Raw genomic sequence first — 27236 nt, forward strand, 5'->3', positions numbered from 1 at the left:
TTCACAACACATGACTGATCACACACTGAATAACACACAATATGACAGTCTCTGGATCTCTCCTACCTCTCCTCATCACTCTGTTCTGCTGAATCAGTATAAGCAGTGGCACTAAGAGCAGTAAGAGCAAAACTCCCAGTACAACCACAAGCACAGAGAGAGACACTGGAGGAGTTTGTGGAGGAGTGACTGATGTTGAGCGCACTGTCTGAGAAACTGGAGGAGAAGCTGATGTTGTTGTGGCAGGAGTAGTGGACACTGACAGATCTGTAAAATCTGTCAAAACAGACACAGACAGATTAAAAATCATGCAAATACACAGTAGCACTAAAATAATGTGAAAATGACTACTATTGCTCAGTGTTTTGCTCTGACTTGCACAGGTGAGTCCAGCGTGCTCTTTGTGGGAGCAGTCAGTGTGGTTCTTCAGGGAGAGAGGACAGTCCCACAGGTGAATCTCATTCCCTCTGCACTCGACTCTGTTCAGCCACACAACACCTTCACCAGCACCAAAGGTTGAATTCCCATCAGCCCTCAGTGCTGCTCCACAACCCAGCTGCCTGCAGACCACCTGAGCATCGCTGATGTCCCACAGATCAGCACAGACTGAACCCCACACAGCGTTATGATACACCTCCAGCCTCCCAGAGCACCGGCCCAAACCTCCACTCAGTCTGAGAGGAACATGATCTAAATCACACACAGAAACATCACTGAGCAGCTTCAACACAACATTTACAACAAAACACAGAAACTTAACTAAGACGGCTTCATACATTTACAATAATACATTTACAACACATTTTATAACTATAAAGTTGTGATAAATGAAGAATGTGCCATGTGGATTAATTGTTAAAGTGCACAGATTTTAATAAGATAAATATACAGAAAATACATCCTTATGATTATCTTACTTGAACACTTTCTCTGGTGAGGAAATTCTGAGGTAGAACATGTCAGATGACTCCGAGGAGATTCAGAATTCTCATCCTCTGAGATAAAAACATTAAATGATGATAATAATATAAAATGACAACATCAAAAGATTTTATACTTTTTTGGGGGGGGGGGGGGGATTAATCTCTGAGACAAAATAAAATAATCATTAAATAAACATGACCACTTCAGACCATATTAAATCAGTTAAATAACACATACCTGAGCAGGTGATATTGGCCACTTCATTATCACAGTCATTCTGTCCCCAGGGTGAAGATGGACACTGCCATAGAGTGGAATCATGACGTCGACATTTTAAATAATCCAGCCAATTATGAGACTTCAGTCCCTCTGAATAATTGGGTTCACTGCCAGATCTTCCACAGTTCAGCTCTTGACAGATCAGACTCGCTGTGTCTCTGTCCATCTGGTTCCAGCACACATTACCCCAGGATCCATTGTAGAAAACCTCCACATTCCCTTCACAGCCCTCAGTTAACCTGATCTCTTTAAACTCTATACATGCAAAAGAATGAGAATCAACTTCAACTATATATAATAAATGCCTTAATTAAATCCGTTCATCAAATAAAGTGACCATGTCTCTTCATAAAATTTGAACTAAACTGCTCAATTCATAATGGATTAGTTTTACAATCTCTTTTATGAACTTTTTGAAGCATCAGAGTGTCAGATTATTAGTGTTAGATTATTAAAAATGTTTAAAATATTGTCAAGTTGTTATCTAAATTATTGTTTACTGTTTACCTGAGCACACGACTCCTACATCCTCCTTGTGTTGACAGTCATGTTTCCCCCAGCCTGGAGAAGAGCAGTTCCACAGGGACGTCTCATTCCCCTCACACTCCACCTCATCCAGCCATATGGGTCCAGAACCAGGACCAAACCAGGCTGGTACCTGCTGGTTACTGAGGGCCACTCCACACTGCAGCTGTCTGCACACCACATGGGCATCTTTAATATCCCAGGAGTCATCACACACTGTCCCCCATGAGCCGCTGTGAAAAACCTCCAGCCTCCCTGCACAGTCTCCCCCAGAACCTAAAAGCCTGATGGACCCGCGACCTGATATTCAGAGAGAGAAAAACAGTGCTTGTACATGAACATTATTTATCATTAACAACTGAAGAATCTGCCCAGATGAGGATTTTCTCACCAAAGTGTTTGATTGACAGCTGTTGTGTGGAGCTGCAGTTGAGAGTTTGTGGAGAGCTGCAGTTCCTCAGATGAGCTTCACTCTCTGGAGAGAGTATTTATTTGTATTTCAGTATTTATATAAAATGTATACTACATTGTAATCTGAAACCAATGACTTTATCACGGTGTGAATTTGCTCACCAGAGCAGACGACTCCAACATCTCGTCTATGAGAACATTCAGCTCGACTCCATGAAGAGACGGAACATTCTGAGAGTTTTGTTTCATTCCCGTCACAATCAAACACATCAGCCCAGATTTCACCACTTCCCTCTCCAAACCAGTCTGATCCCACAACAGACACAGCAATCCCACAATTCAGCTGTCTACAGAGGACACTGGCAGCTCTCATATCCCAGCATGCATCACACACTGAGCCCCATTTACTGAGAAACCGAAGCTCCACTCTTCCAGAACAGGAGTCTGAACCATTCATCAGTTTGGCCTCTGTGTAACCTGAATACAGAACAGAAGTTAAAATAGTGTATAATGCAGCTGACAGAGGAGAATGAAGAGAGACAGAATATTGATAATTTACCAGAACAGATCAGGCCCACATTATTGTCACTGGTGCAGTGTTGGTGTGATGGTGATGTTGGACAGAAGTAAATCTGAGACTCATTTCCTCTGCACTGAATCTCTTGTGTCCACATCTGATCGTCTCCTTTGCCAAAAGCATCTTCTCCCAGCACCTGTACAGGAGCCCCACAGTCCAGCTCTCTACACACAACCTCTGCATCCTGCTGGTCAAAGGCAGCGTCACACACTGTGTACCAGGTGTCCCCATGCATCACCTCTAATCTCCCAGAACACAGGTGAAGCCCCTCGGAAAGTCTGGGATGTTTATGATCTGTTTATATTAAATTAAATCATACAAAATAGATTTATTTAGAGTGGTAGGTTTAAGAGTTTGTTTAATAATAACAACATTCAGTTTTAAATAAATAACATGTATATAATGCCAATTAGTAGCAAAATAAATATCGCAGGTTAGACACTGAACCCCAGCCGCCTACAAGAACATCTCCACTCTCCCAGAACACAGGTGAGACCCGTCCACAAGTCTTGACCTTCCGTAGGTTTTGGTTTCTGATTATATTTACACAACAGAGTACCCTTATGAAAAAGAAGTATACTTCAAGTTTATTTTATGAAGTATACTTAAGTAATGTTCAAGTATACTTGATGTAGTAAGTATACTAATATCAATGTGTACTTGTAGTAAATTTGTAAGAGTACTATTTCAATACTGCTTGGGACTAAATTGGCCCACTTTTACTATATAAAAGTATACGTTTAAGTCTACTATAAGTGTAAGAGTAGTAAACTTTAAGTACACAACTAGGTTGCTCATTTGTAATGCTCTACAAGTGAACTTATAAGTATACTAGTAGTTTACTAATTTAATACAAGAAGTATTTTTTTTAGTTTATGAAAGTACACACTGAAGTGTTCTCTCAGTAAATGACTAGTTTAGTTTAAGTTTTAGTTTAGTTTTCTTTAAGTGAACATAACATTATACTTATAGTTTACTATTTATATATTATTTTGCACTTGCAGTATACCACAATGTTCAAATGTAGATATTATTTTTTTATACTTGAAAAATACCTTTAACTGGACTTTAATTTTAAAAACATTTTATTAGCTTCATGCATCCTTTTTTATCAACACTTGAATGTCGGTAAGTTTGATAAAGAAAGGCAACATTTTAAACAAAAAAGTTGAGAAAATATTTTTTTTTGTCCAGATGTCTTGATCAGATTCAAAACGATGATCAAAACACAGATGGTGTAGATCGAGTCCAACACCCCCAAAGCTTCACAGTCGTTTTATCTTCATGTGTTGCGCTTCATTTCATTTGGAAACATTAAGCAGTTTTGATTTACAAGCTGTTTAATGTTTGATGATCACATTATTTTACATTTGAGTGAGCAATCTTCTATCACTTGTTTCAGCTTCTTCTTCTCCTGTGTTTTGATCCGGAGATTCTGTACTAGAAGATGTGTCATAGCGCCCCCTATCGTATACCAGTGAAAACATGGACAGCTGGAAAATTCAGTCAATGTGGGGAAAAGTAGAATTAGAGTAAATTCCTATACACTACCAGTGGACTAGCCTACACAAAAATTCAGATACGCAGAATTAGAAATATATCTGTTTTATATCAATATTTTCAAACAATGTAAGTTTCATAAGACATTATGAAAAACTAAGTAAAAAAAGTATATTTAATAGGCTACTCGATCAAAAGAGTTAACACAAGTCAAGTATACTTTGAATACTTAATTATACATTTAAGTATATCTCGATCAAAAGATTGAGTACAAGTACAGGCCAAATATATTTGGACTTTTCTCTCAGTATAAGTCAACTACTAAGTTTTAAGTATATTTCTGAGAAGTATAAAGTAAATTTTTGAGAAGTATATAAAATGTAGACTGAAAGTATACTTTCTTATTTTTAGTTTAAAAGAAGTATATTAATAGAACACTTGAATAAACTTCTTTTTCGTAAGGGTATGTCACTATGATTATGATATGGACATAAAACAATAGTCCTTTCATTAATAATAGATTTTATAAATATATAAAATGTAGTTGTTAAGACAATAAAATATACTGTTCATCAATTAGTTGCTTATGATTGGCTCTGACAACAAATTACATTAAATTACATTATATTGCTTATAAGATGTTTATTAATGAAAATCTGATCAGTGATGTATTAACAGAGTGATGTATGGAGCCACTCACCTGAGCATCTGACTCCAGCATCATGTTGATGACCACAGCCAATATGAACACCCCATCCTAATGATCTACAGTTCTTCAGTGTTGACTCTGATCCACTACAGCCCACATTAAACATCCAGATTGGTCCTGATCCTTCTCCAAAGCGAGCACTATACACAGCCTCTAGAGCCTCTCCACATCCTATCTCTCTACACACCACTGCAGCATCAGTCATATCCCAGCCAACACGACACACTGTTCCCCACTGACCATCATGATGAACCTCCACTCTACCAGCACAGGGACTGTTACCACCAACTAACCTCACAGTCTCAAAATCTGTACATGAAAGAGAGAAAGGGATCGAATCATGCAAAGTCAAGAAACATAAGATGTAATGTAGAAATATAAATATTTTGAACTAGACAACTAAAGCTGGGCATGAGTGTATAACAAATTGGATTCCTGTAAATGATCAAATAATTTATAAAATGTAATTGATTATTAATGATCTAGTGTCAAGATCTTAGTTTCTAGATATTACAAAGGCTTCTATTCAGTTTGTAGTGGTCTAATGCCATCATAAACAAACTACTTATTTAAAAATGTTACATTTTACATCTTTTCAGTCTATTTTGTACTTACCAGATGTGGTTATAGTGACTATAGAGGAGAGTAAAACGAGTGTCAGAAATCCCTCCATCTTCTTCTGCTCGTCACACTGTTTGTTTGCCTCTGTTTCTCCTCTGCTCCCTCAAACACACTGAAGAAACTGGCTCCTGTCAGTCCCCTAAAGAGAGAGAGACTCTCACAGCTGCCAATGACACTCACTGTTACCTTATTAGACACAACAGAGGAAATCATCAAACACAATCACTGACAAATCACACAGCAGCATTTTTATTTTCTCCATATATATCAATAAAGTGTGAGCGCTGATGAGCGGGACTCCTCCTCCAGTGTGAAGAGACACTTCACTGAGGACAGACTCGTGTCAGTCATATGTCAGTGTGGAGAGAAAGTCACACTAAACTTACAGGAGATTGATAGAGAAACACTGCAGGTTATATTCAGCATCAAAGCCTGTCTCTGCACACACAACATACAAGATTGACTGATGACTGACTGCTCACTTACTGAAGCTTCATTTCACACACAAAAATAGTTTTGCTGTAAATATACGTTTTAATACGTTTATTTTTGTCCATAATATTAAGTGTTGTTTACTATGTTCTAACCAAGAGCACAATAAACTGTGTTAATAATATATAAAATGAACTGGACTGGTTTGTGTACAACAAACAGAGGCTATTCAGATTATATTTGCAAATAAACATTGGTTTCTGTTCCAAAGTTATTCATTTGGCATCATATTATGCATTTGTAGCTGTAATGTGTGTTTAGTGTGTTTGATACTGTAATACTTGATTCATCCACCAGATGGAGACACAGAACTAGTTATTGTGAAGAGGAGCAGACAGGAGTCTTGACCTTGTGGACAAATCGACAGACATTTGGACAGAAATTGATCATTACTCTTTTTACAGCTACTAATCTTTTTATTATTAATCATAGAGCTTATTTTACTGCACATGTATTTGAGTGATATTTGTATTTTCTTTAGGTTCTCATAATAATCATTAACATATAACATATAATAATCATTATAATATAAAGCTAATTATATATATACATATATATAACTTTAAATATTACAATTAACATTTTATTATTATTTACAATATAATTGATATTACTAATATTATTAACGTGAATTATTTTAATTAAATGCTTGTTTTTATTTTACATTAGAGAAGTATTATTGCAATAGTAATATATTTATTGATTTTTTTTTATTTATAGTTCAAAAACTATAATAAAATAAATTGTGAATAATAATCATTATTATTGTTGTTGTTGTTGTAGTTGTTATTGCAGTTATATTGAATGCGGGAGAAAATGGGGGGTTTCCTTTCTTTCGTTAGCTGATCACATGCCTGAATCATAATCCATTTTCCTCATGTTCATCTATATATGATCTTAAATAAGTTGAAGGTGCAGTGAATTGTTAAATACTGGGTTGTTCTGTTTAATAGTGATGTTCTGAACTGGTAAGAGGTTCAGTCACAGTCCTGTTGAATCATCATTTTTTGCCAATTGAGCAAATTACATAATTTCTCAAGAGCCTCTGAAAGATTGTCCATTAATATCACTTTGAATTACAAATAATACAGCAAATGAATTATAAAGAATTTGGCAAATGGAAAGAAAAAGCACACAGATGAAGTTAATAAGAAACAATATGAAAGCAAAGCATATTCTCTTTCAGTTTAAATGTAGAACATTTGCTAAATGTAATTGATCTGGTACATTTCAAAACTAAGTGTAACATAAAATATTGATGGATTGCAACTAAAACTTAATAATATGCAGCAATTAAACTCATATAAAAGCTGCATATAAAACAACGTGAACAACTCCTCCCTGTTTTCTTGGCTCCTCCCCCAAATAATCATAGTCTGCTGTTAAAAAACAAGAAAATATTAATGTATCAATTTATGATTATAAAGTAACACATTAAGCTCATTAATGTTTTAAATGTATTAGAATATTTAGTTATGAAGATTAAACAGGACCTATTCAGTGAGAGATAAAGCAGGACACAATAACTTATCAAACAGGTCTGTCACATCTTCACTCACATTATTATACTCCCTCTGATACAAATGTGTCAATCATTATTTTCATAAACAAAACTCACACTGCGCTTTAAAGTACATTATTATATATAATATATCAATTATAATGTAATAATGATTAATTGCTAAAGTTATTTTATATAACACTAATTTGAAAAGAAAAATACTTTCTCAGGCTACATTCAAAACATTTTTATTTTAAACGCTCACCTGCTTTATTATTGGACAACTGTCGTATGATGACATCATCATAGGTTTCTGATATGTCATCTGCAACAAAATATTACAAAATAAAATGCGTCCATGTGTGTAAATGTTGGATTTAGAAAATTAAACATATTTAATGAAAGCACATAAAATACACATGCATTTTCAAATAATATTAATAATTATAGAAATAAAACTATAGCACGATGTGTTGGGCTTTTAATGGTGGTGGCGTCATTATAATAATCAGGCGTGATTCCTACCACAGATTTTGATAAGTATAAATTAATAAATAATATATGCAACATCATGTATGCAAAAATAAAATGCAGATACATACATTATATTTCAGTCCTTTAGCCTGAAAGAAACTTATCAGCATCTTCATACCCAGAATGCTGTTCTTCAGGAAGGACACTTCCTGTTGTGGAGGGACGGCAGAATCAAAAACATGTTCACAAATTTTAGACAAAATGTATCAAGTCTGAGAGGAACATGATCTAAATCACACACAGCAACATCACTGACCAGCTTCAGGACACCATTCACAACAAAAAGACTTCTGTCATCATAATCTACAACACATAGGCTACAGTTAAAGGTTTACAAGGGGTCGCAAGCTCACTTTCGTTTGATGTTTTTTTTATTTTATTTTTATGGAAGGCCTAATTGTTAATTACATTTTAATATTGTAATCATCATTAAAACCGTGTTTTATTGCCGGGATTTGAGAAACTCACAGTAAATACTGTCCAGTATTAAACAACAGTCTCACACAGACACAGCAGTGTATGGTTTCGTTTTGTTTAAAAAAATAAAAAATTGCAGAATGAAGTGAGACATTTTACAATTTATAACCGAGTGCTGAGGGAAATTCTATGAATGAATTCTATGAATGTATCTCTGAAGGAAACTGACTGCCTCGAGAAAAGGCAATTTTCTTTTCATTTTCGCTCCGTGTAACGAGTATTGTTCATAAGCTCAACACTTTGGTTACCGGGAAAACCAATATTATATTTCTGTTCCATAAGCAGCACCTTCTGACAGAGAGTGGATTTACATTTTCATTCAGTCTGTCTGCGTTTTTTATTTGTGAAACTCAGATCACATTTTATGCGCTGTTGTAAATGTAGGCCTAATAGTTCATAGAAAAAAAGCTAATGTGCATTCTCAAAATCTAACCAACTCTGATAATAAGGTAATTGTGATGTCCATATTTAAGTAACTAAATGCATTTTTTAGCTGAGTATACCAGGACAACAAATAGCTGTATTGCATCTTTTTTAAACAGACTGTTCACATTAAGATTCAATTAATACAAAGCTGGGGTCATATCGAAGTGTAGTCTAAGATCTTCCATTACACTATGTACTTTCTTCCGGTATGACAACATTTTGTCACAGGACCAAAAACAATGCATGAATGTACCTTTATCTTTATTGCACTTGAAGCACAGGCCTGTAGCGATGATAAACATCTTCTTAATACGCATTGGTGTAAGATATATCCTATTCAAGAATTTGAAACTGAGCTCATGGATCCCAAGGGAGGTACATTTAGGGTTACACGTCATCACGTACAACATCCCAGTCATTCTCTTCAATGGTTTGACCAATGTCCTTCTCCCAGACACCCTTCAGTCCCAGCAAGGCAGAGGCAATGCTAGACAAGATGTCATATGTCTTTAATATTGATCCCTTTAAGCAGATTGGATTCAGTAAAAGGTATTCAATTTTTGTTATGTCCTCTTAACTCTCCTTTGTCTATCTTTAGTTTGTTTTAAAAAGTCGCAACTGAAGATATTTGTAAAATTTTGTTTTTGGAACTTTATTTTGCTTCCACAATCTGTTGGAAAGGCTTTAGAGTATCCTCTGAAGCTCTCATATCCCAGCATGCATCACACACTGAGCCCCATTTACTGAAGTACTGACGTTCAACTCGACCAGAACAGACGTCAGGACCATTGACCAGTCTGAGATCTGTGTAACAAAGAACACAGAGTTACAGTAGTTAAACAGTAAATTAAAATAAATGTTTAAAAAAGCTTCTTTGTGATTATCTCAATGAGCTGAAATCTTTTGCTTCATTACCAGAACATAACAGTCCAATGTCATTCTCATGGGTACAGTTGTTTTTGAGAGAAGATTAGGTTGGACAGAAAGATATATAAGACTCATTTCCTCTGCACTGAATCTCTTGTGTCCACATCTGAGCGTCTCCTTTGCCAAAAGCATCTTCTCCCAGCACCTGTACAGGAGCCCCACAGTCCAGCTCTCTACACACAACCTCTGCATCCTGCTGGTCAAAGGCAGCATCACACACTGTGTGCCAGGTGTTTCCATGAGGCAACTCTAGTCTTCCAGAACAGCGAGAACCTCCAACCAGCCTGACTCCTAAAATACAGGAGTGTTGATTAACCATTTAAAATATCATAACTTATATTCCCCAAAATAAAAAATCATGAGTACTGTATATTTCATTATGGTAGAGGAGAGCATGGCATTTTAGACATTTCCTTTAATGTTTTTAAGTCAGTTTTTCTTTTTCTTTTTTTCAATATTTGATATCTGCAAAATGTGTCTGCCACAGATTTACAGTTAAAGTTGTTTTGAAATCTGCTACTTATCCCAGAACAGTTTAAAATAATGTCAAGTACAAAGAGTGTTACAGACTTTAGAGGTGTTGCAACTAATATAACAGCAGTTTGTAATATTTGTATTAAAATGTACTTTTTTTTTCTTTTTTTTTTACTTTTCAGTGAATGTTGAGTTTCACCAATTCTAATTGGTTAAACTGATCTGTCAGTTCAATTCATAGCACATTAATTTTATTCTTTGTCTGACTTTATAATGTAGGCTATTGTAATACACAGTACACCGAATAACAATGATGTAAATATAAGCTACTGTAGCAGTGAGAGTGATAAGCTTATTTTATTTTCAGCAGGTTCTCTTATTATAATAATAACCTAATAAGAAGAATTGTTTCTAAAGGTAAGTGTTTATTAATGAAACTGTCAAATGAAGCCATAAAAGAAAGGGACAAATTATAAAACGTTTGTTTTTTTTAAATGGGAAAAATAAAATAATACTTTTTAAGTTAATATCTCCCCCTAGACCAACAGAACATCAAATTACACGTGTGCTGGTCAGTGAATTTATTGTAAATACATTTCTAGAACAGCAACATCCATTATTGAACTCCATTATCGCGCCTGCTCCATTCCGTCTGAACTTCTCGAGATTCCCGCTACATTACTGAGTTGATTTAGCATATCAACAATTCCAACTCAATCCATGTCCACGACTGAAATACAATGTATCCATTCATTACACCGAAACTCACCGTGTTTTATAGCGAACTTGGCGTCACATCCATCTATCTTGATGCTGTTCATGTTTGAAGGGTTCAATCCCTTCAGGTGTTCTTGCTTTATTATTGAGAGGTGCTCGATCTCTACTTCCAGTCTCTCTGAGTTTGGTCAATACTCCTGTTGGCAAATTGTATTTTGCTTCACACAATAAAAATAATAATAGATCAGTCCGTAGCGTATAGGCCTACAGGACATAACCACCAGTGACCGCTTACTGGAACAAGTTAGTAAGGTCTATATCTGTTGAAATAAAAGTGTGGATGCTTACATCTCTTTCCTTTTTAACAATCACGAAAATGTTTTGGCAAGATGTTTCAGGATTTATTTGGAATGAAATTTATAATGAATGTCTGTTGCATTGGAAGGATGTGGTATAGGCTTTGTTGATTATGATCAATCTAAAAAAAAAATGCCAATTGTAATTAATCTGATCTTGTTACGTGCTAAATTCCACATTCATAAATCTAAATGCTAAACCTCTCTTTCTTGTTTTTATGAAAGAACTTTAAAAAATACCTCTTTTCAATTATAAATTGTCTGAGAACAAAAAAGTCTTAAAAACATTATCTGTTTGCAATTATTTTCCTTTTTTCAGTGTAATGTAATTCTCATTATTTGTAAATCCCCCAGTTGTTGTTTTTTGTATTCTGTTGTTATTTATTACTTTGTTTTGAGAATCAATACAAAAATGCTGTTCGTGTTTCTTTATTTGCATGTCTTGAAATAATATAGGTATAATAAATAATAATACAAATTATAATAAATAAAATAATTCAGTATTATCATGTTACTTTCATGTTGAGGTAACTGGATTAGTTTACTCTTTTTAATACGATTAGATAAGAAGAAAAGAAAAGATGGAATATATTTATACGTTTACCTTGTCTTAGTGAATGTACTGTATTTAATGTAATGTAAAAATATTCAGCACCCTGTCAATTCTTTGGCAAATGACTGATGCATGTCTTATGTCTGTATGAATTTTTGAAATTAAGAAATTTTTTAAAGCTGTTGAAAAGAAAAAAAACAAGAATGGACAGTACAACATCAACCTGCAGATGAGCTCATGCAAAATATTCAGTATCAATCAAAAAAAAAAAAAAAATTAAATGATTTAACGCATTTTAAATTTAAAATGGACCATCACACAATAAACTGCAGTTGAGATCGGTGTTTAAATATGTGTTATTTATTTATTGATGACCAAAATTATTCGTACAATTATCTTTGCATACCTTTTTGTTGTTATCACTAAAATGTATTAAATAAAATTGCATTGGGAATTGTTATGCTCTAAATTGATTTGAAATTTTGTCATTGGATAGTGCTGTCAACTGCCTATACTGTAACTAAAAATTATTTCCCTACATTTTCTTTTGTCCACTATCCTGCAAATGTTCTTTAAAAAAAAAAAAAATCATTAAGTTCATACAAATTAATTAATTGATTAAAAAACATATATTTTGAGTGTCCGTTGATATCAATAGAAAAATAATAGGCCAAATACTGAATCAAATTTTGTGGCGCATGTAGCATTTCATACAAAAATATTTGAAATAGCATAAAAACATAAGGCACTGATGCATTAGAAACAACATGAGAATCTCCCAGTTGCTCCAGGAACTGTAATATGATTTGATGAAGAGGCAGTGGGTGTGGTCAGTGAGTCATATGGCTCCTCCCTCTTTATTTGACTCCTCCTCCACATCATCATAGTCTGTTTTTAAAAACAAAAGCAAACTCATATTTTCATTGTTATAAATGCACCAAGATTTAGTTTAAATGAAAAACATAACAAATAAAAGCAGATATAGGTTATAGAAATGTTCAATAATCTACCCAACAGGTTCCTCTCATCTTCACTGCTGTTCTTCACATCATCATACTCCTCCTGATCTCCCTCTGATTCACATGTGAAATAAAACCTCACATTGTAGTTTGTAAATCAGCTTGTGTCATTAATGATGTTATTGATCTCTTTCACCTCATGACTGTCTGAGATTATTAGATTTACTCCTGATAAAGTCGTGATGATTCATTAATGGTAGAAATGTTCAATATTAGTGGGTGAAGGTGATCATGAAATGCAGTTCTGTGTGACTCACCTGTTACATCTCGAAAGATCTGTTCATTAACGATGACATCATCATAATGCTCTGGTGTGTCCACTACACATGAACATATAGACAGAACAAACATTGCATTATATCTTACAATGTAATGGGATTAATACATAATATCACAAATCACTATAAAAGGATTATGGAAAATACACCAATAACAATAAAAAGTAAACACCATTTTTGATAGAGTTCAGTCCACTGGTCATTACATCATCATAGCTCTCAGGTGTGTATTCTGTAAATTTAACATGAGACAATATATAATGTACATATATTTCTATATATAAATATATACAGATTTTAATATATTTTAAATATTTCTTCCTATTATAGAATAACTGAACGACACCTGTCTCACGATCTGGTTTCAGTCCATCAGTGATGACATCATCATAGTATCCCGGTGTGATTTCCTTCATCATCTCTTCTGCATCAAAACATGTATAATTTGGGCATTTTTTTAATATTTTGGGAAACAAAATAAATGTAAAATATACTGTTGCAGGTTTTGGGTAATGAATGTTAGCTGTGTCCCAATTCAGAGGCTGTGTCCTCCGGTCGTCACGTTTGAAGGCTGTATACCTCATCAAGGATGTCTTATTTAAGAGAAGTAACCGTAATAAAAATTGACTGTTATTCCTCATGAGGTGTAAAATACTGAAATTTATTTCTTACTTTGCAATCTAACGGTTATTTTTCTTAAATGAGACCGCCTCAGTGACGTATGCAGTCTTCAGATGCGACCTCCGGAGGACACAGCCTCTGATTGGGACACAGCAGGATCACTGACCTTTCAGGACACTGCCATTGGTGACATCATCATAATATGCAGTCTTGAACTCTTTTTCTAATAAGATAAAAGTTTTAGTATTGTGAAGAGTCGAATTAGTGTTAAAATGTGTAAAAAAAAAATTTATATATATATTTGTAAATCAAATTATTGATTTTAATCTACTTCAGCTCTCTAACCTGAGAGAAGCTCATCAGCATCTTCATACCCAGAATGCAGTTCTTCAGAGACGAGACTTCCTGTTAAAGGACAGCAGAATAGTCAGAAACATATTCATCATTCCATACAGACTGAATCCTCATTTCTCCTTTGGATCATAAAGCATTGTGTTACTTACAACACAACACAAATATTAATTACTTACATTTTAAAAGCATTAGAGGCAGAAATCCTAAGTTTTAGGCCTATTAGCAAACACACATGTATCCTCACATGAACCCATTCCTCACTGCCTTCCAGAAATACACACAGGAAGAGACAAACACAAACACACACACACACACCTAACACATCTGCACCTAAACTTACAAATCTATTAACCCCTCCTTATTACCTCAAATTACAGACAGGAAGAGACACTCTCTGACACACACACACACACACACACACACACACACACACACACACACACACACATAAACATGCACCTGCAGCTCTGTGGTTTTCTGTGAGGAATTCTCTAGTTAAAAGCCGGAGGTTTAACAGGACTAATAATAGATGAACATCAAGTGTCTGACAGACTCACTTATTAATCATATTAAATAAGATTCACGGCTCATGTCTCACCTCTCTGAGTGAAGTAATTGTGTCTGTGATGAATCTCCTCATAAACGGCCTCAGTCGTCGTCCTGTGTCTCCTCTTAGAGAGAGCTGTGAGTGTAGACAGACAAACCTGCTGTCAGTTCACAACACATGACTGATCACACACTGAATAACACACAATATGACAGTCTCTGGATCTCTCCTACCTCTCCTCATCACTCTGTTCTGCTGAATCAGTATAAGCAGTGGCACTAAGAGCAGTAAGAGCAAAACTCCCAGTACAACCACAAGCACAGAGAGAGACACTGGAGGAGTTTGTGGAGGAGTGACTGATGTTGAGCGCACTGTCTGAGAAACTGGAGGAGAAGCTGATGTTGTTGTGGCAGGAGTAGTGGACACTGACAAATCTGGCAAATCTGTCAAAACAGACAAAGAAAGATTAAAAATCATGAAAATACACAGTTAGTACTAAAATGATGTAAAAATGACTAATATTGCTGTGTTTTGCTCTGACTTGCACAGGTGAGTACAGCGTGCTCTTTGTGGTAGCAGTCAGTGTGGTTCTTCAGGGAGAGAGGACAGTCCCACAGGTGAATCTCATTCCCTCTGCACTCGACTCTGTTCAGCCACACAACACCTTCACCAGCACCAAAGACTGAATTCCCATCAGCCCTCAGTGCTGCTCCACAACCCAGCTGCCTGCAGACCACCTGAGCATCGCTGATGTCCCACAGATCAGCACAGACTGAACCCCACACAGCGTTATGATACACCTCCAGCCTCCCAGAGCACCGGCCCAAACCTCCAATCAGTCTGAGAGGAACATGATCTAAATCACACACAGAAACATCACTGAGCAGCTTCAGGACACCATTTACAACAAAACACAGAAACTTAACTAAGACGGCTTTAAATGTATGATTATTACATTTATGAATTTGATTATGATTTTTAAATGCAAGTAAAATTCTTGTTTAAATGCACATTTTAATGGAAAACAGTCTTAAATTAAAAGTCTTACTTGAACACCGTCTCTGGTGAGGAGATGGAGAGGTAGAACATGTCAGACGACTCAGAGGAGACTCAGGATTCTCCTCCTCTGAGATTAAATATTAAGAGAACTGAACATTAGGACACAAAAATCATAACTTCTCTCAGTGAAACATATCAATGTGAAAACATAATTTAAGCCTCATAAATCATTTTAGGCTCTGTCCATCAAATTAGTTTAGTGTTTCAGAAACAGTTTATTCACCATATACAAACATTGAGTTTAAAGAAACATAACTACTGAGACCATTTTACATTATTTAAACATAATCTCACTTGAGCAGGTGATCTTGGCCACTTCATCTCTATTGCAGTCGTTCTGTTCCCAGGGTGAAGATGGACACTGCCACAGATTTGTATCATGTTGTCGACATTTCACTTCATCCAGCCAGTTACGAGCTGATTCCAGTCTTGATGTAGAATCAGACACAACACCAGATCTTCCACAGTTCAGCTCTTGACAGATCAGACTCACTGTGTCTGTGTTCATCTGGTTGTAACACACATTTCCCCAGGATCCATTGTAGAAAACCTCCACATTCCCTTCACAGCCCTCAGTTAACCTGATCTCTTTAAACTCTAAATGGAAAAGATGTGCATTAAAACAATTGGAATTTAGGTTGTGCTAAACCTAAAATATCACCAAAATAACTGGTTAATACAAGGCTAATGCACACTGCTAGCACTGGTAGCATCTGAAAAAGATACTTAAATATATTTTTATAATATATTTATAATATATTATGAATCTTATGTACTACTTGATTCTGCTTGGTCAATAACAAAATATTTAAAAAGTAGCGCTGTCTATCAGACCATCACACAGTAAGATGGTCTTTGTTGTAAAATATGATCCATCCACTCCTGATGATCCTGGTTTTTATTTTGCAGAAATTACCAGCTGCACATTGTCCCTTTAAACATTTGAAATTATATTTAAAAATCAATGACATTACTTTACTGTTCACCTGAGCACACGACTCCTACATCATCCTTGTGTTGACAGTCATGTTTCCCCCAGCCTGGAGAAGAGCAGTTCCACAGGGACTTCTCATTCCCCTCACACTCCACCTCATCCAGCCATATGGGTCCAGAACCAGGACCAAACCAGGCTGGTACCTGCTGGTTACTGAGGGCCACTCCACACTGCAGCTGTCTGCACACCACATGGGCATCTTTAATATCCCAGGAGTCATCACACACTGTCCCCCATGAGCCGCTGTGAAAAACCTCCAGCCTCCCTGCACAGTCTCCCCCAGAACCCACCAGCCTGATGGACCCGCGACCTGATATTCAGAGAGAGAAAAACACATTATTGATCATTAACAACAGAAGAATCTGCCCAGATGTTGTTGTTCTCACCAAGGCAGGTGATTGACAGCTGTTGTATGGAGCTGCAGTTGAGAGTTTGTGGAGAGCTGCAGTTCCCCAGATGAGCTTCACTCCCAGAGCACTGGAAGCCCGTCACACACTCATGACTGTGTTCAGGACTGGATGAAGAGGAGCCGGAGAAGTTCAGCACAGAGCCACAGCCCAGCTGTCTGCAGACCACAGAGGATTCAGTGAGACTCCAGGAGTCCAGCAGAACTCTCCTCCAGACCTGATGGATGGAAACTTCCAGCTCCCCCTCACACTGTCTCTCTCCAGACAACCGCACCAGACCGTCATGAACAGCCAGAGAGGAATCTGAGTGAAAGATGTGGCATTTTATTAAAGGGGTGGTTGATTATGATTACACTTTTCTAACTTTAGTTTAGAAACTAAGTGCTGTTTGATCATAAACAACATCTGCAAAGTTATGACATTCAAAGTTCAAAACAAAGGGAGATATTTTCTTTTAAAGAAATGGCTTCTTCCCAACTTAGTGACATCACTAACCCTAAAATTTACATAAACCCCGCCCACCGGAACACATTTTATAGATGATCAAGACAGAATATGCTGGTCAATGACTAGAAGATAACTACACATAAGCTACATCAATTCATCAAATAACCATTCAGAAATGTTGTCTACATGTTGTCACTTCTTCTTGAGTCTCTCCATCATTGTCTGACTCCGGTTTGAACATAAAAGGCTTCGTTTTTGCGCACCCTCAAAAAGTGACAATTTTAACATGCTATAAAAATATCTGTGGGGTATTTTGAGCTAAAACTTCACATACACACTCTGGGGAAATCAAAGACGTATTATACATCTTGTGAAAAGGGCTTTATACCACCCCTTTAAAATATTGCAAGGTAATTTATATAGGTAATCTTTTTTTTTAGTAAACCCCCTCACCAGAGCAGACGACTCCAACATCTCGTCTATGAGAACATTCAGCTCGACTCCATGAAGAGACGGAACATTCTGAGAGTTTTGTTTCATTCCCGTCACAATCAAACACATCAGCCCAGATTTCACCACTTCCCTCTCCAAACCAGTCTGATCCCACAACAGACACAGCAATCCCACAATTCAGCTGTCTACAGAGGACACTGGCAGCTCTCATATCCCAGCATGCATCACACACTGTGCCCCATTTACTGAAGTACTGACGCTCAACTCGACCAGAACAGACGTCAGGACCGTTGACCAGTCTGAGGTCAGTGTAACCTGGACAAAAAACAGAGATCTTACTGAAATTGATCAAACCAAGCAGAAACTGATCAAATAATTAGATTTAGTATTTAATAATTAGATTCTTCTATACAGTAGGGAGGCTGAACATTGATATTTTACCAGAACATATCAATCCCACGTTGTGTTTATGGGTGCAGTTTATATTATGTGAGGTTGATGATTGACAGCGTCGAATGTGTGATTCATCTCCTCTGCACTGAATCTCTTGTGTCCACATCTGAGCGTCTCCTTTGCCAAAAGCATCTTCTCCCAGCACCTGTACAGGAGCCCCACAGTCCAGCTCTCTACACACAACCTCTGCATCCTGCTGGTCAAAGGCAGCGTCACACACTGTGTACCAGATGTTCCCATGAAGGACCTCTAGTCTCCCAGAGCACAGGTGAGGTCCATCAACAAGTCTTGTAAACCGTCCATAGTTTATGGTTTCTGATTATATTGAGAGAGTGCACAGCACAGAAGAACACTTTAATTGGATGTGTTATGTCCTGAAGAGACATCTGGCACTGTCATTTTTATACAGACATAAAGCAACAGCAAGTCACTGTCCTTTAATTAAATATTTTTAGAATGGATGAAAATTAATTAATTCTTTAGAGAATAACACATGTTTATTATTCAACAAATTGTTTATGAATTGCTCTGAAAACAAATTAAAACAAAAAATTGTACAGCGTAATGTATACATGTTGTTAACAAATGATTAGGATATATAGAAAAGTTGAGTATTGGTGCATGTTGAACCATGATCAGTGATGCATTAACAGAGTAATATGGAGCCGCTCACCTGAGCATCTGACTCCAGCATCATGTTGATGACTACAGCCAATATTAACACCCCATCCTCTTGATCTACAGTTCTTCAGTGTTGACTCTGATCCACTACAGGCCACAGCATCCATCCAGATTTTACCTGATCCTTTTCCAAAGTAAGCATTACCCACAGCCTGTACAGCCTCTCCACATCCTATCTCTCTACACACCACTGCAGCATCAGGCATACCCCAGTTAACATGACACACTGTTCCCCACTGACCATCATGATGAACCTCCACTCTACCAGCACAGCGACTGTTACCACCAACTAACCTCACAGTCTCAAAATCTGTACATGAAAGAGAGAAAGGGACTGAATCAGGCAAAGTCAAGAAGCATAAGATGTAAAAAGTTGGTAAATGGAAATATATATAAATATTTTGAACTAAAGTAAAGCTGGACATGAGTGTATAACAAATTGGATTCCTGTAAAAGCTCAAATAATTTATAAAATGTAATTGATAATTAATGATCTAGTGTCAAGATCTTAGTTTCTAGATATTACAAAGGCTTCTATTCAGTTTCTAGTGGTATAATGCCATCATAAACAAACTACTTATTTAAAAATGTTAAATTTCTTTAAAATCAATTTTGCACTTACCAGATGTGGTTATGGTGATAGAGGAGAGTAAAACGAGTGTCAGAAATCCCTCCATCTTCTTCTGCTCGTCACACTGTTTGTTTGCCTCTGTTTCTCCTCTGCTCCCTCAAACACACTGAAGAAACTGGCTCCTGTCAGTCCCCTAAAGAGAGAGAGACTCTCACAGCTGCCAATGACACTCACTGTTACCTTATTAGACACAACAGAGGAAATCATCAAACACAATCACTGACAAATCACACAGCAGCATTTTTATTTTCTCCATATATATCAATAAAGTGTGAGCGCTGATGAGCGGGACTCCTCCTCCAGTGTGAAGAGACACTTCACTGAGGACAGACTCGTGTCAGTCATATGTCAGCGTGGAGAGAAAGTCACACTAAACTTACAGGAGATTGATAGAGAAACACTGCAGGTTATATTCAGCATCAAAGCCTGTATCTGCACACACAACATACAAGACTGATGACTGACTGACTGCTCACTTACTGAAGCTTCATTTCACACACAAAAATAGTTTTGCTGTAAATATTTGTTTTAATAAGTTTCTTTTTGTGCATAATATTAAGTGTATTTTACTATGTTCTAACCAAGAGCACAATAAACAGTGTGTTAATAATATATCAAATGAACTGGACTGGTTTGTGTACAACAAACAGAGGCTATTCAGATCATATTTGTAAATAAACATTGGGTTCTGTTCCAAAGTTATTCATTTGGCATCATATTATGCATTTGTAGCTGTTATGTGTGTTTAGTGTGTTTGATACTGTAATGCTTGATTTGTCCACCAGATGGAGACAAAGAACTAGTTATTGTGAAGAGGAGCAGACAGGAGTCTTGACCTGGTGGATAAATCGACAGACATTTGGACAGAAATTGATCATTACTCTTTTTACAGCTACTATTATTTTTATTATTAAACATAGAGATTATTTTAGTGCACATGTATTTGAGTGATATTTATATTTTCTTTAGGCTATTATAATAATCATTAACATATAATTATAAAGCTAATTATATATATATATATATATATAGTTGACTTCCTTTTGAAGTGTTTTACCCCCAAGATCAGTGGTTCTTAACCAGGGGGTCAGGGCCCACTATAGGGGGCCTCAGCAAACTTCCATAGGGGTCCGCGGGATGACTTAAAATATTACAATTAACATTTTATTATTATTCACAATATAATTGATATTAATAATATTATTAATGTGAATTATTTTCATTAAATGCTTGTTTTTATTTTACATTAGAGAAGTATGATTGCAATGGTAATATATTTATTGATTTGTTTGAATTTATAGTTCAAACAATAATACAATTAATTGTGAATAATAATCATTATTATTATTGTTGTTGTTGTTGTTATTGCAGTTATATTGAATGAGTGAGAAAATGGGGGGTTTCCTTATCAAATGCCTGAATCATAATCCATTTTCCACATGTTCATCTATATATGATCTTAATAAGTTGAAGGTGCAGTGAATTGTTAAATACTGGGTTGTTCTGTTTAATAGTGATGTTCTGAACTGGTAAGAGGTTCAGTCACAGTCCTGTTGAACCATCATTTTTTGCCAATTGAGTACATAATTTCTCACAAGCCTCTGAAAGATTGTCCAGTAAAATCACTTTGAATTACAAATAATATAGCAAATGCATTTGGCAAATGCAAAGAAAAAGCACACAGATGAAGTTAATAAGAAACATGAAAGCAAAGCATATTCTCTTTCAGTTTAAATGTAGAAAATTAGCTAAATGTAATTGATCTGGTACATTTCAAAACTAAGTGTAACATAAAATATTGATGTATTGCAACTAAAACTTAATAATATGCAGCAATTAAACTCTGCTCATATAAAAGCTGCATATAAAACAATGTGAACAACTCCTCCCTATTTTCTTGGCTCCTCCCCCAAAAATCATAGTCTGTTGTTAAAAAACAAGAAAATATGAATATATCAATTTATGTTTATAAAGTAACACATTGTCACGGGTGTGGTGCAGGTTGAAGGAGACTCAAAGTCCAAAGGCTTCAATACAAAAGATTTACTTAAATCTTACTCACAGGTACATACAGGTACATACAGGTACATACAGGTACATACAGGTACATACAGGTACATACAGGTACATACAGGTACATACAGGTACATACAGGTACATACAGGTACATACAGGTACATACAGGTACATACAGGTACATACAGGTACATACAGGTACATACAGGTACATACAGGTACATACAGGTACATACAGGTACATACAGGTACATACAGGCAGGATGACACACTCTCAAACACACAATATGAACAAAGTAGAACCGACACTGAAGACTGAAACAGAGGAACTAAAATACACAGGGAAATGACAGAAACAACAGGTGACAGTGATGATGATGATGATGGTGATGAGGACCAGGTGCAGGTGATGATGACTGAGGACTCTGGGAAGTGTAGTGCAGACAGCACAATGACAGATGGTGAATGTGACACACATAAGCTCAGCACTGCTTTGGTTACCGGGAAAACCAATATTATATTTCTTCTGTTCCATAAGCAGCACCTTCTGACAGAGAGTGGATTTACATTTTCATTCAGTCTGTCTGCGTTTATTGTTTGTGAAACTCAGATCACATTTTTATGCTGTTGTAAATTTAACCATTCATAGAAAAAAAGCTAATGTGCATTTTCAAAATCTAAACAACTCTGATAATAAGGTATGTAGAATTATTCACTGATCTCATAAAATACCTACAATCATTTTGACTCATCCCGTGTCTATGTGGTGTTTTATTTTATTTTATTTTTATTGTTTGCCCACAGTTGAAAACTAATATTAACAGTATAAGTTCTCTTCATGTTTCAGGGTGTACAAAACCTAAAAATAATAATAATAAAACAACAACAACCACAGATAAACAATTTCATTAATTTAGAGCATCCTTTAAATAGGAAATCAAAGGAAATTAGCAGAGATTAAAAGCGTCTGATATGCATGTTGAGGGAGTTCCTTTATATATTCCCAAAGGGGAGATCATATCATCCAGAATTTTAGATTTGTGATGTTTGTTGTAGGTGAGCTTTTTAAGTGGTGTAGCGATCTGTGATGTCCACATTTTAAGGGATGGAGCTGTGATGCAGACCAAAGTAACTAAATGCATTTTTTAGCTGAGTATACCAGGACAACAAATAGCTGTATTGCATCTTTTTTAAACAGAGTGTTCACATTAAGATTCAATAAATACAAAGCTGGGGTCATATCGAAGTGTAGTCTAAGAAGATCTTCCATTACACTATGTACTTTCTTCCGGTATGACAACATTTTGTCACAGGACCAAAAACAATGCATGAATGTACCTTTATCTTTATTGCACTTGAAGCACAGGCCTGTAGCGATGATACACATCTTCTTAATACACATTTGTGTAAGATATATCCTATTAAAGAATCTGAAATTGAGCTCATGGATCCCAAGGGAGGTACATTTAGGGTTACACGTTATCACGTACAACATCCCAGTCATTCTCTTCAATGGTTTGACCAATGTCCTTCTCCCAGACACCCTTCAGTCCCGGCAAGGCAGAGGCAATGCTAGACAAGATGTCATATGTCCTTAATATTGATCCCTTTAAGCAGATTGAATTGAGTAAAAGGTATTCAATCTCTGTTATTTCCATTCTTAACTCTCCTTTGTCTATCTTTAGTTTGTTTTTAAAAGTCGCAACTGAAGATATTTGTAAAATTTTGTTTTTGGAACTTTATTTTGTTTTCACAATCTGTTGGAAAGGCTTTAGAGTATCCTCTGAAGCTCTCATATCCCAGCATGCATCACACACTGTGCCCCATTTACTGAAGTACTGACGTTCAACTCGACCAGAACAGACCATTGACCAGTCTGAGGTCAGAGTAACCTGGACAAAGAACACAGAGTTTAGTTAAACAGTAAATTAAAATAAATGTTTAAAAAAGCTTCTTTGTGATTATCTCAATAAGTTGAAATCTTTTGCTTCATTACCAGAACATAACAGTCCAATGTCATTCTCATGGGTAGAGTTGTTTTTGAGAGAAGATTAGGTTGAACAGAAAGATATATAAGACTCATTTCCTCTGCACTGAATCTCTTGTGTCCACATCTGAGCGTCTCCTTTTCCAAAAGCATCTTCTCCCAGCACCTGTACAGGAGCCCCACAGTCCAGCTCTCTACACACAACCTCTGCATCCTGCTGGTCAAAGGCAGCGTCACACACTGTGTGCCAGGTGTTTCCATGAGGCAACTCTAGTCTTCCAGAACAGCGAGAACCTCCAACCAGCCTGACTCCTAAAATACAGGAGTGTTGATTAACCATTTAAAATATCATAACATATATTCCCCAAAATAAAAAAGCATGAGTATATTTCATTATATGGTAGAGGAGAGCATGGCATGTTAATGTTTTTAAGTCAGCTTTCCTTTTTCTTTTTTTTCCAATATTTGATGCAAAATGTGTCTGCCACAGATTTACAGTTAAAGTTGTTTTGAAATCTGCTACTTATCCCAAAACAGTTTAATGTTAACAGTTATGTCAAGCACAAAGAGTGTTACAGACTTTAGAGGTGGATTGCAACTAATATAACAGCAGTTTGTAATATTTGTATTATTTATTTTTTTTACTTTTCAGTGAATGTTGAGTTTCACCAATTCTAATTGGTTAAACTGATCCGTCAGTTCAATTCATAGCACATTCATTTTATTCTTTGTCTGACTTTATAATGTAGGCTATTGTAATACACAGTACACAGAATAACAATGATGTAAATATAAGCTACTGTAGCAGTGAGAGTGATAAGCTTATTTTATTTTCAGCAGGTTCTCTTATTATAATAATAACCTAATAAGAAGAATTGTTTCTAAAGGTAAGTGTTTATTAATGAAACTGTCAAATGAAGCCATAAAAGAAAGGGACAAATTATAAAACGTTTGTTTTTTTAAATGGGAAAAATAAAATAATACTTTTTAAGTTAATATCTCCCCCTAGACCAACAGAACATCAAATTATACGTGTGCTGGTCAGTGATTTTATTGTAAATACATTTCTAGATCAGCAACATCCATTATTGAACTCCATTATCGCGCCTGCTCCATTCCGTCTGAACTTCTCGAGATTCCCGCTACATTACTGAGTTGATTTAGCATATCAACAATTCCAACTCAATCCATGCCCACGACTGAAATACAATGTATCCATTCATTACACCGAAACTCACCGTGTTTTATAGCGAACTTGGCGTCACATCCATCTATCTTGATGCTGTTCATGTTTGAAGGGTTCAATCCCTTCAGGTGTTCTTGCTTTATTATTGAGAGGTGCTCGATCTCTACTTCCAGTCTCTCTGAGTTTGGTCAATACTCCTGTTGGCAAATTGTATTTTGCTTCACCCAATAAAAATAATAATAGATCAGTCCGTAGCGTATAGGCCTACAGGACATAACCACCAGTGACCGCTTACTGGAACAAGTTAGTAAGGCCTATATCTGTTGAAATAAAAGTGTGGATGCTTAAATCTCTTTCCTTTTTAACAATCACGAAAATGTTTTGGCAAGATGTTTCAGGATTTATTTGGAATGAAATTTATAATGAATGTCTGTTGCATTGGAAGGGTGTGGTATAGGCTTTGTTGATTATGATCAATCTAAAAAAAAATGCCAATTGTAATTAATCTGATCTTGTTACTCGCTAAATTCCACATTCATAAATCTAAATGCTAAACCTCTCTTTCTTGTTTTTATGAAAGAACTTTAAAAAAGACCTCTTTTCAATTATACATTGTCTGAGAACAAAAAAGTCTTAAAAACATTATCTGTTTGCAATTATTTTCCTTTTTTCAGTGTAATGTAATTCTCATTATTTGTAATCCCCCAGTAGTTGTTTTTTGTATTCTGTTGTTATTTATTACTTTGTTTTGAGAATCAATACAAAAATGCTGTTCGTGTTTCTTTATTTGCATGTCTTGAAATAATATAGGTATAATAAATAATAATACAAATTATAATAAATAAAATAATTCAGTATTATCATGTTACTTTCATGTTGAGGTAACTGGATTAGTTTACTCTTTTTAATACGATTAGATAAGAAGAAAAGAAAAGATGGAATATATTTATACGTTTACCTTGTCTTAGTGAATGTACTGTATTTAATGTAATGTAAAAATATTCAGCACCCTGTCAATTCTTTGGCAAATGACTGATGCATGTCTTATGTCTGTATGAATTTTTGAAATTAAGAAATTTTTTAAAGCTGTTGAAAAGAAAAAAAACAAGAATGGACAGTACAACATCAACCTGCAGATGAGCTCATGCAAAATATTCAGTATCAATCAAAAAAAAAAAAAAAATTAAATGATTTAACGCATTTTAAATTTAAAATGGACCATCACACAATAAACTGCAGTTGAGATCGGTGTTTAAATATGTGTTATTTATTTATTGATGACCAAAATTATTCGTACAATTATCTTTGCATACCTTTTTGTTGTTATCACTAAAATGTATTAAATAAAATTGCATTGGGAATTGTTATGCTCTAAATTGATTTGAAATTTTGTCATTGGATAGTGCTGTCAACTGCCTATACTGTAACTAAAAATTGTTTCCCTACATTTTCTTTTGTCCACTATCCTGCAAATGTTCTTTAAAAAAAAAAAAATCATTAAGTTCATACAAATTAATTAATTGATTAAAAAACATATATTTTGAGTGTCCGTTGATATCAATAGAAAAATAATAGGCCAAATACTGAATCAAATTTTGTGGCGCATGTAGCATTTCATACAAAAATATTTGAAATAGCATAAAAACATAAGGCACTGATGCATTAGAAACAACATGAGAATCTCCCAGTTGCTCCAGGAACTGTAATATGATTTGATGAAGAGGCAGTGGGTGTGGTCAGTGAGTCATATGGCTCCTCCCTCTTTATTTGACTCCTCCTCCACATCATCATAGTCTGTTTTTAAAAACAAAAGCAAACTCATATTTTCATTGTTATAAATGCACCAAGATTTAGTTTAAATGAAAAACATAACAAATAAAAGCAGATATAGGTTATAGAAATGTTCAATAATCTACCCAACAGGTTCCTCTCATCTTCACTGCTGTTCTTCACATCATCATACTCCTCCTGATCTCCCTCTGATTCACATGTGAAATAAAACCTCACATTGTAGTTTGTAAATCAGCTTGTGTCATTAATGATGTTATTGATCTCTTTCACCTCATGACTGTCTGAGATTATTAGATTTACTCCTGATAA

At 35.6% G+C, this 27236-nt stretch overlaps 2 protein-coding genes and 1 pseudogene across 3 annotated transcripts in view; all 3 read right to left on the minus strand.

Moving 5' to 3' along the window:
• The window catches only part of LOC311289127 (scavenger receptor cysteine-rich type 1 protein M130-like), a gene marked incomplete at its 5' end in the record, with an annotated part of 50266 nt that overhangs the window by 2138 nt on the left and 20892 nt on the right, over window positions 1-27236 (minus strand). The window contains 4 exons of the mRNA XM_084406883.1: window positions 67-276; window positions 376-690; window positions 918-995; window positions 1162-1458. Of these exons, the coding sequence (XP_084263009.1) occupies window positions 67-276; window positions 376-690; window positions 918-995; window positions 1162-1458 (900 nt within the window). The remainder of the gene's footprint in view (window positions 1-66; window positions 277-375; window positions 691-917; window positions 996-1161; window positions 1459-27236) is intronic.
• Window positions 1700-11198, minus strand: LOC311289039 (scavenger receptor cysteine-rich type 1 protein M130-like; the record flags this gene model as incomplete). The annotated part of the gene is made up of 9 exons (XM_084406792.1): window positions 1700-2028; window positions 2120-2203; window positions 2302-2616; window positions 2699-3010; window positions 4917-5234; window positions 5618-5732; window positions 9733-9780; window positions 10049-10194; window positions 11147-11198. The coding sequence occupies 9 exons, from the start codon at window positions 11196-11198 to the stop codon at window positions 1700-1702; spliced, it is 1719 nt and encodes a 572-aa protein (XP_084262918.1).
• LOC311289040 (scavenger receptor cysteine-rich type 1 protein M130-like) lies at window positions 9364-26177 on the minus strand (annotated as a pseudogene). The gene is made up of 22 exons: window positions 26146-26177; window positions 24021-24262; window positions 23718-23855; window positions 23454-23570; window positions 20013-20127; window positions 19309-19626; window positions 18624-18950; window positions 18183-18497; window positions 17262-17585; window positions 16868-17185; window positions 16176-16478; window positions 15871-15948; window positions 15364-15678; window positions 15056-15256; window positions 14874-14957; window positions 14267-14326; window positions 13656-13724; window positions 13280-13342; window positions 13014-13076; window positions 10049-10194; window positions 9707-9780; window positions 9364-9463 (listed from the first exon to the last, which is right to left on the minus strand). The product of its transcript is annotated as a scavenger receptor cysteine-rich type 1 protein M130-like (transcript).

This window comes from Rutilus rutilus (assembly GCF_951802725.1).
Source record: "Rutilus rutilus genome assembly, chromosome: 4".
Classification (NCBI taxonomy): Eukaryota; Metazoa; Chordata; class Actinopteri; order Cypriniformes; family Leuciscidae; genus Rutilus; species Rutilus rutilus.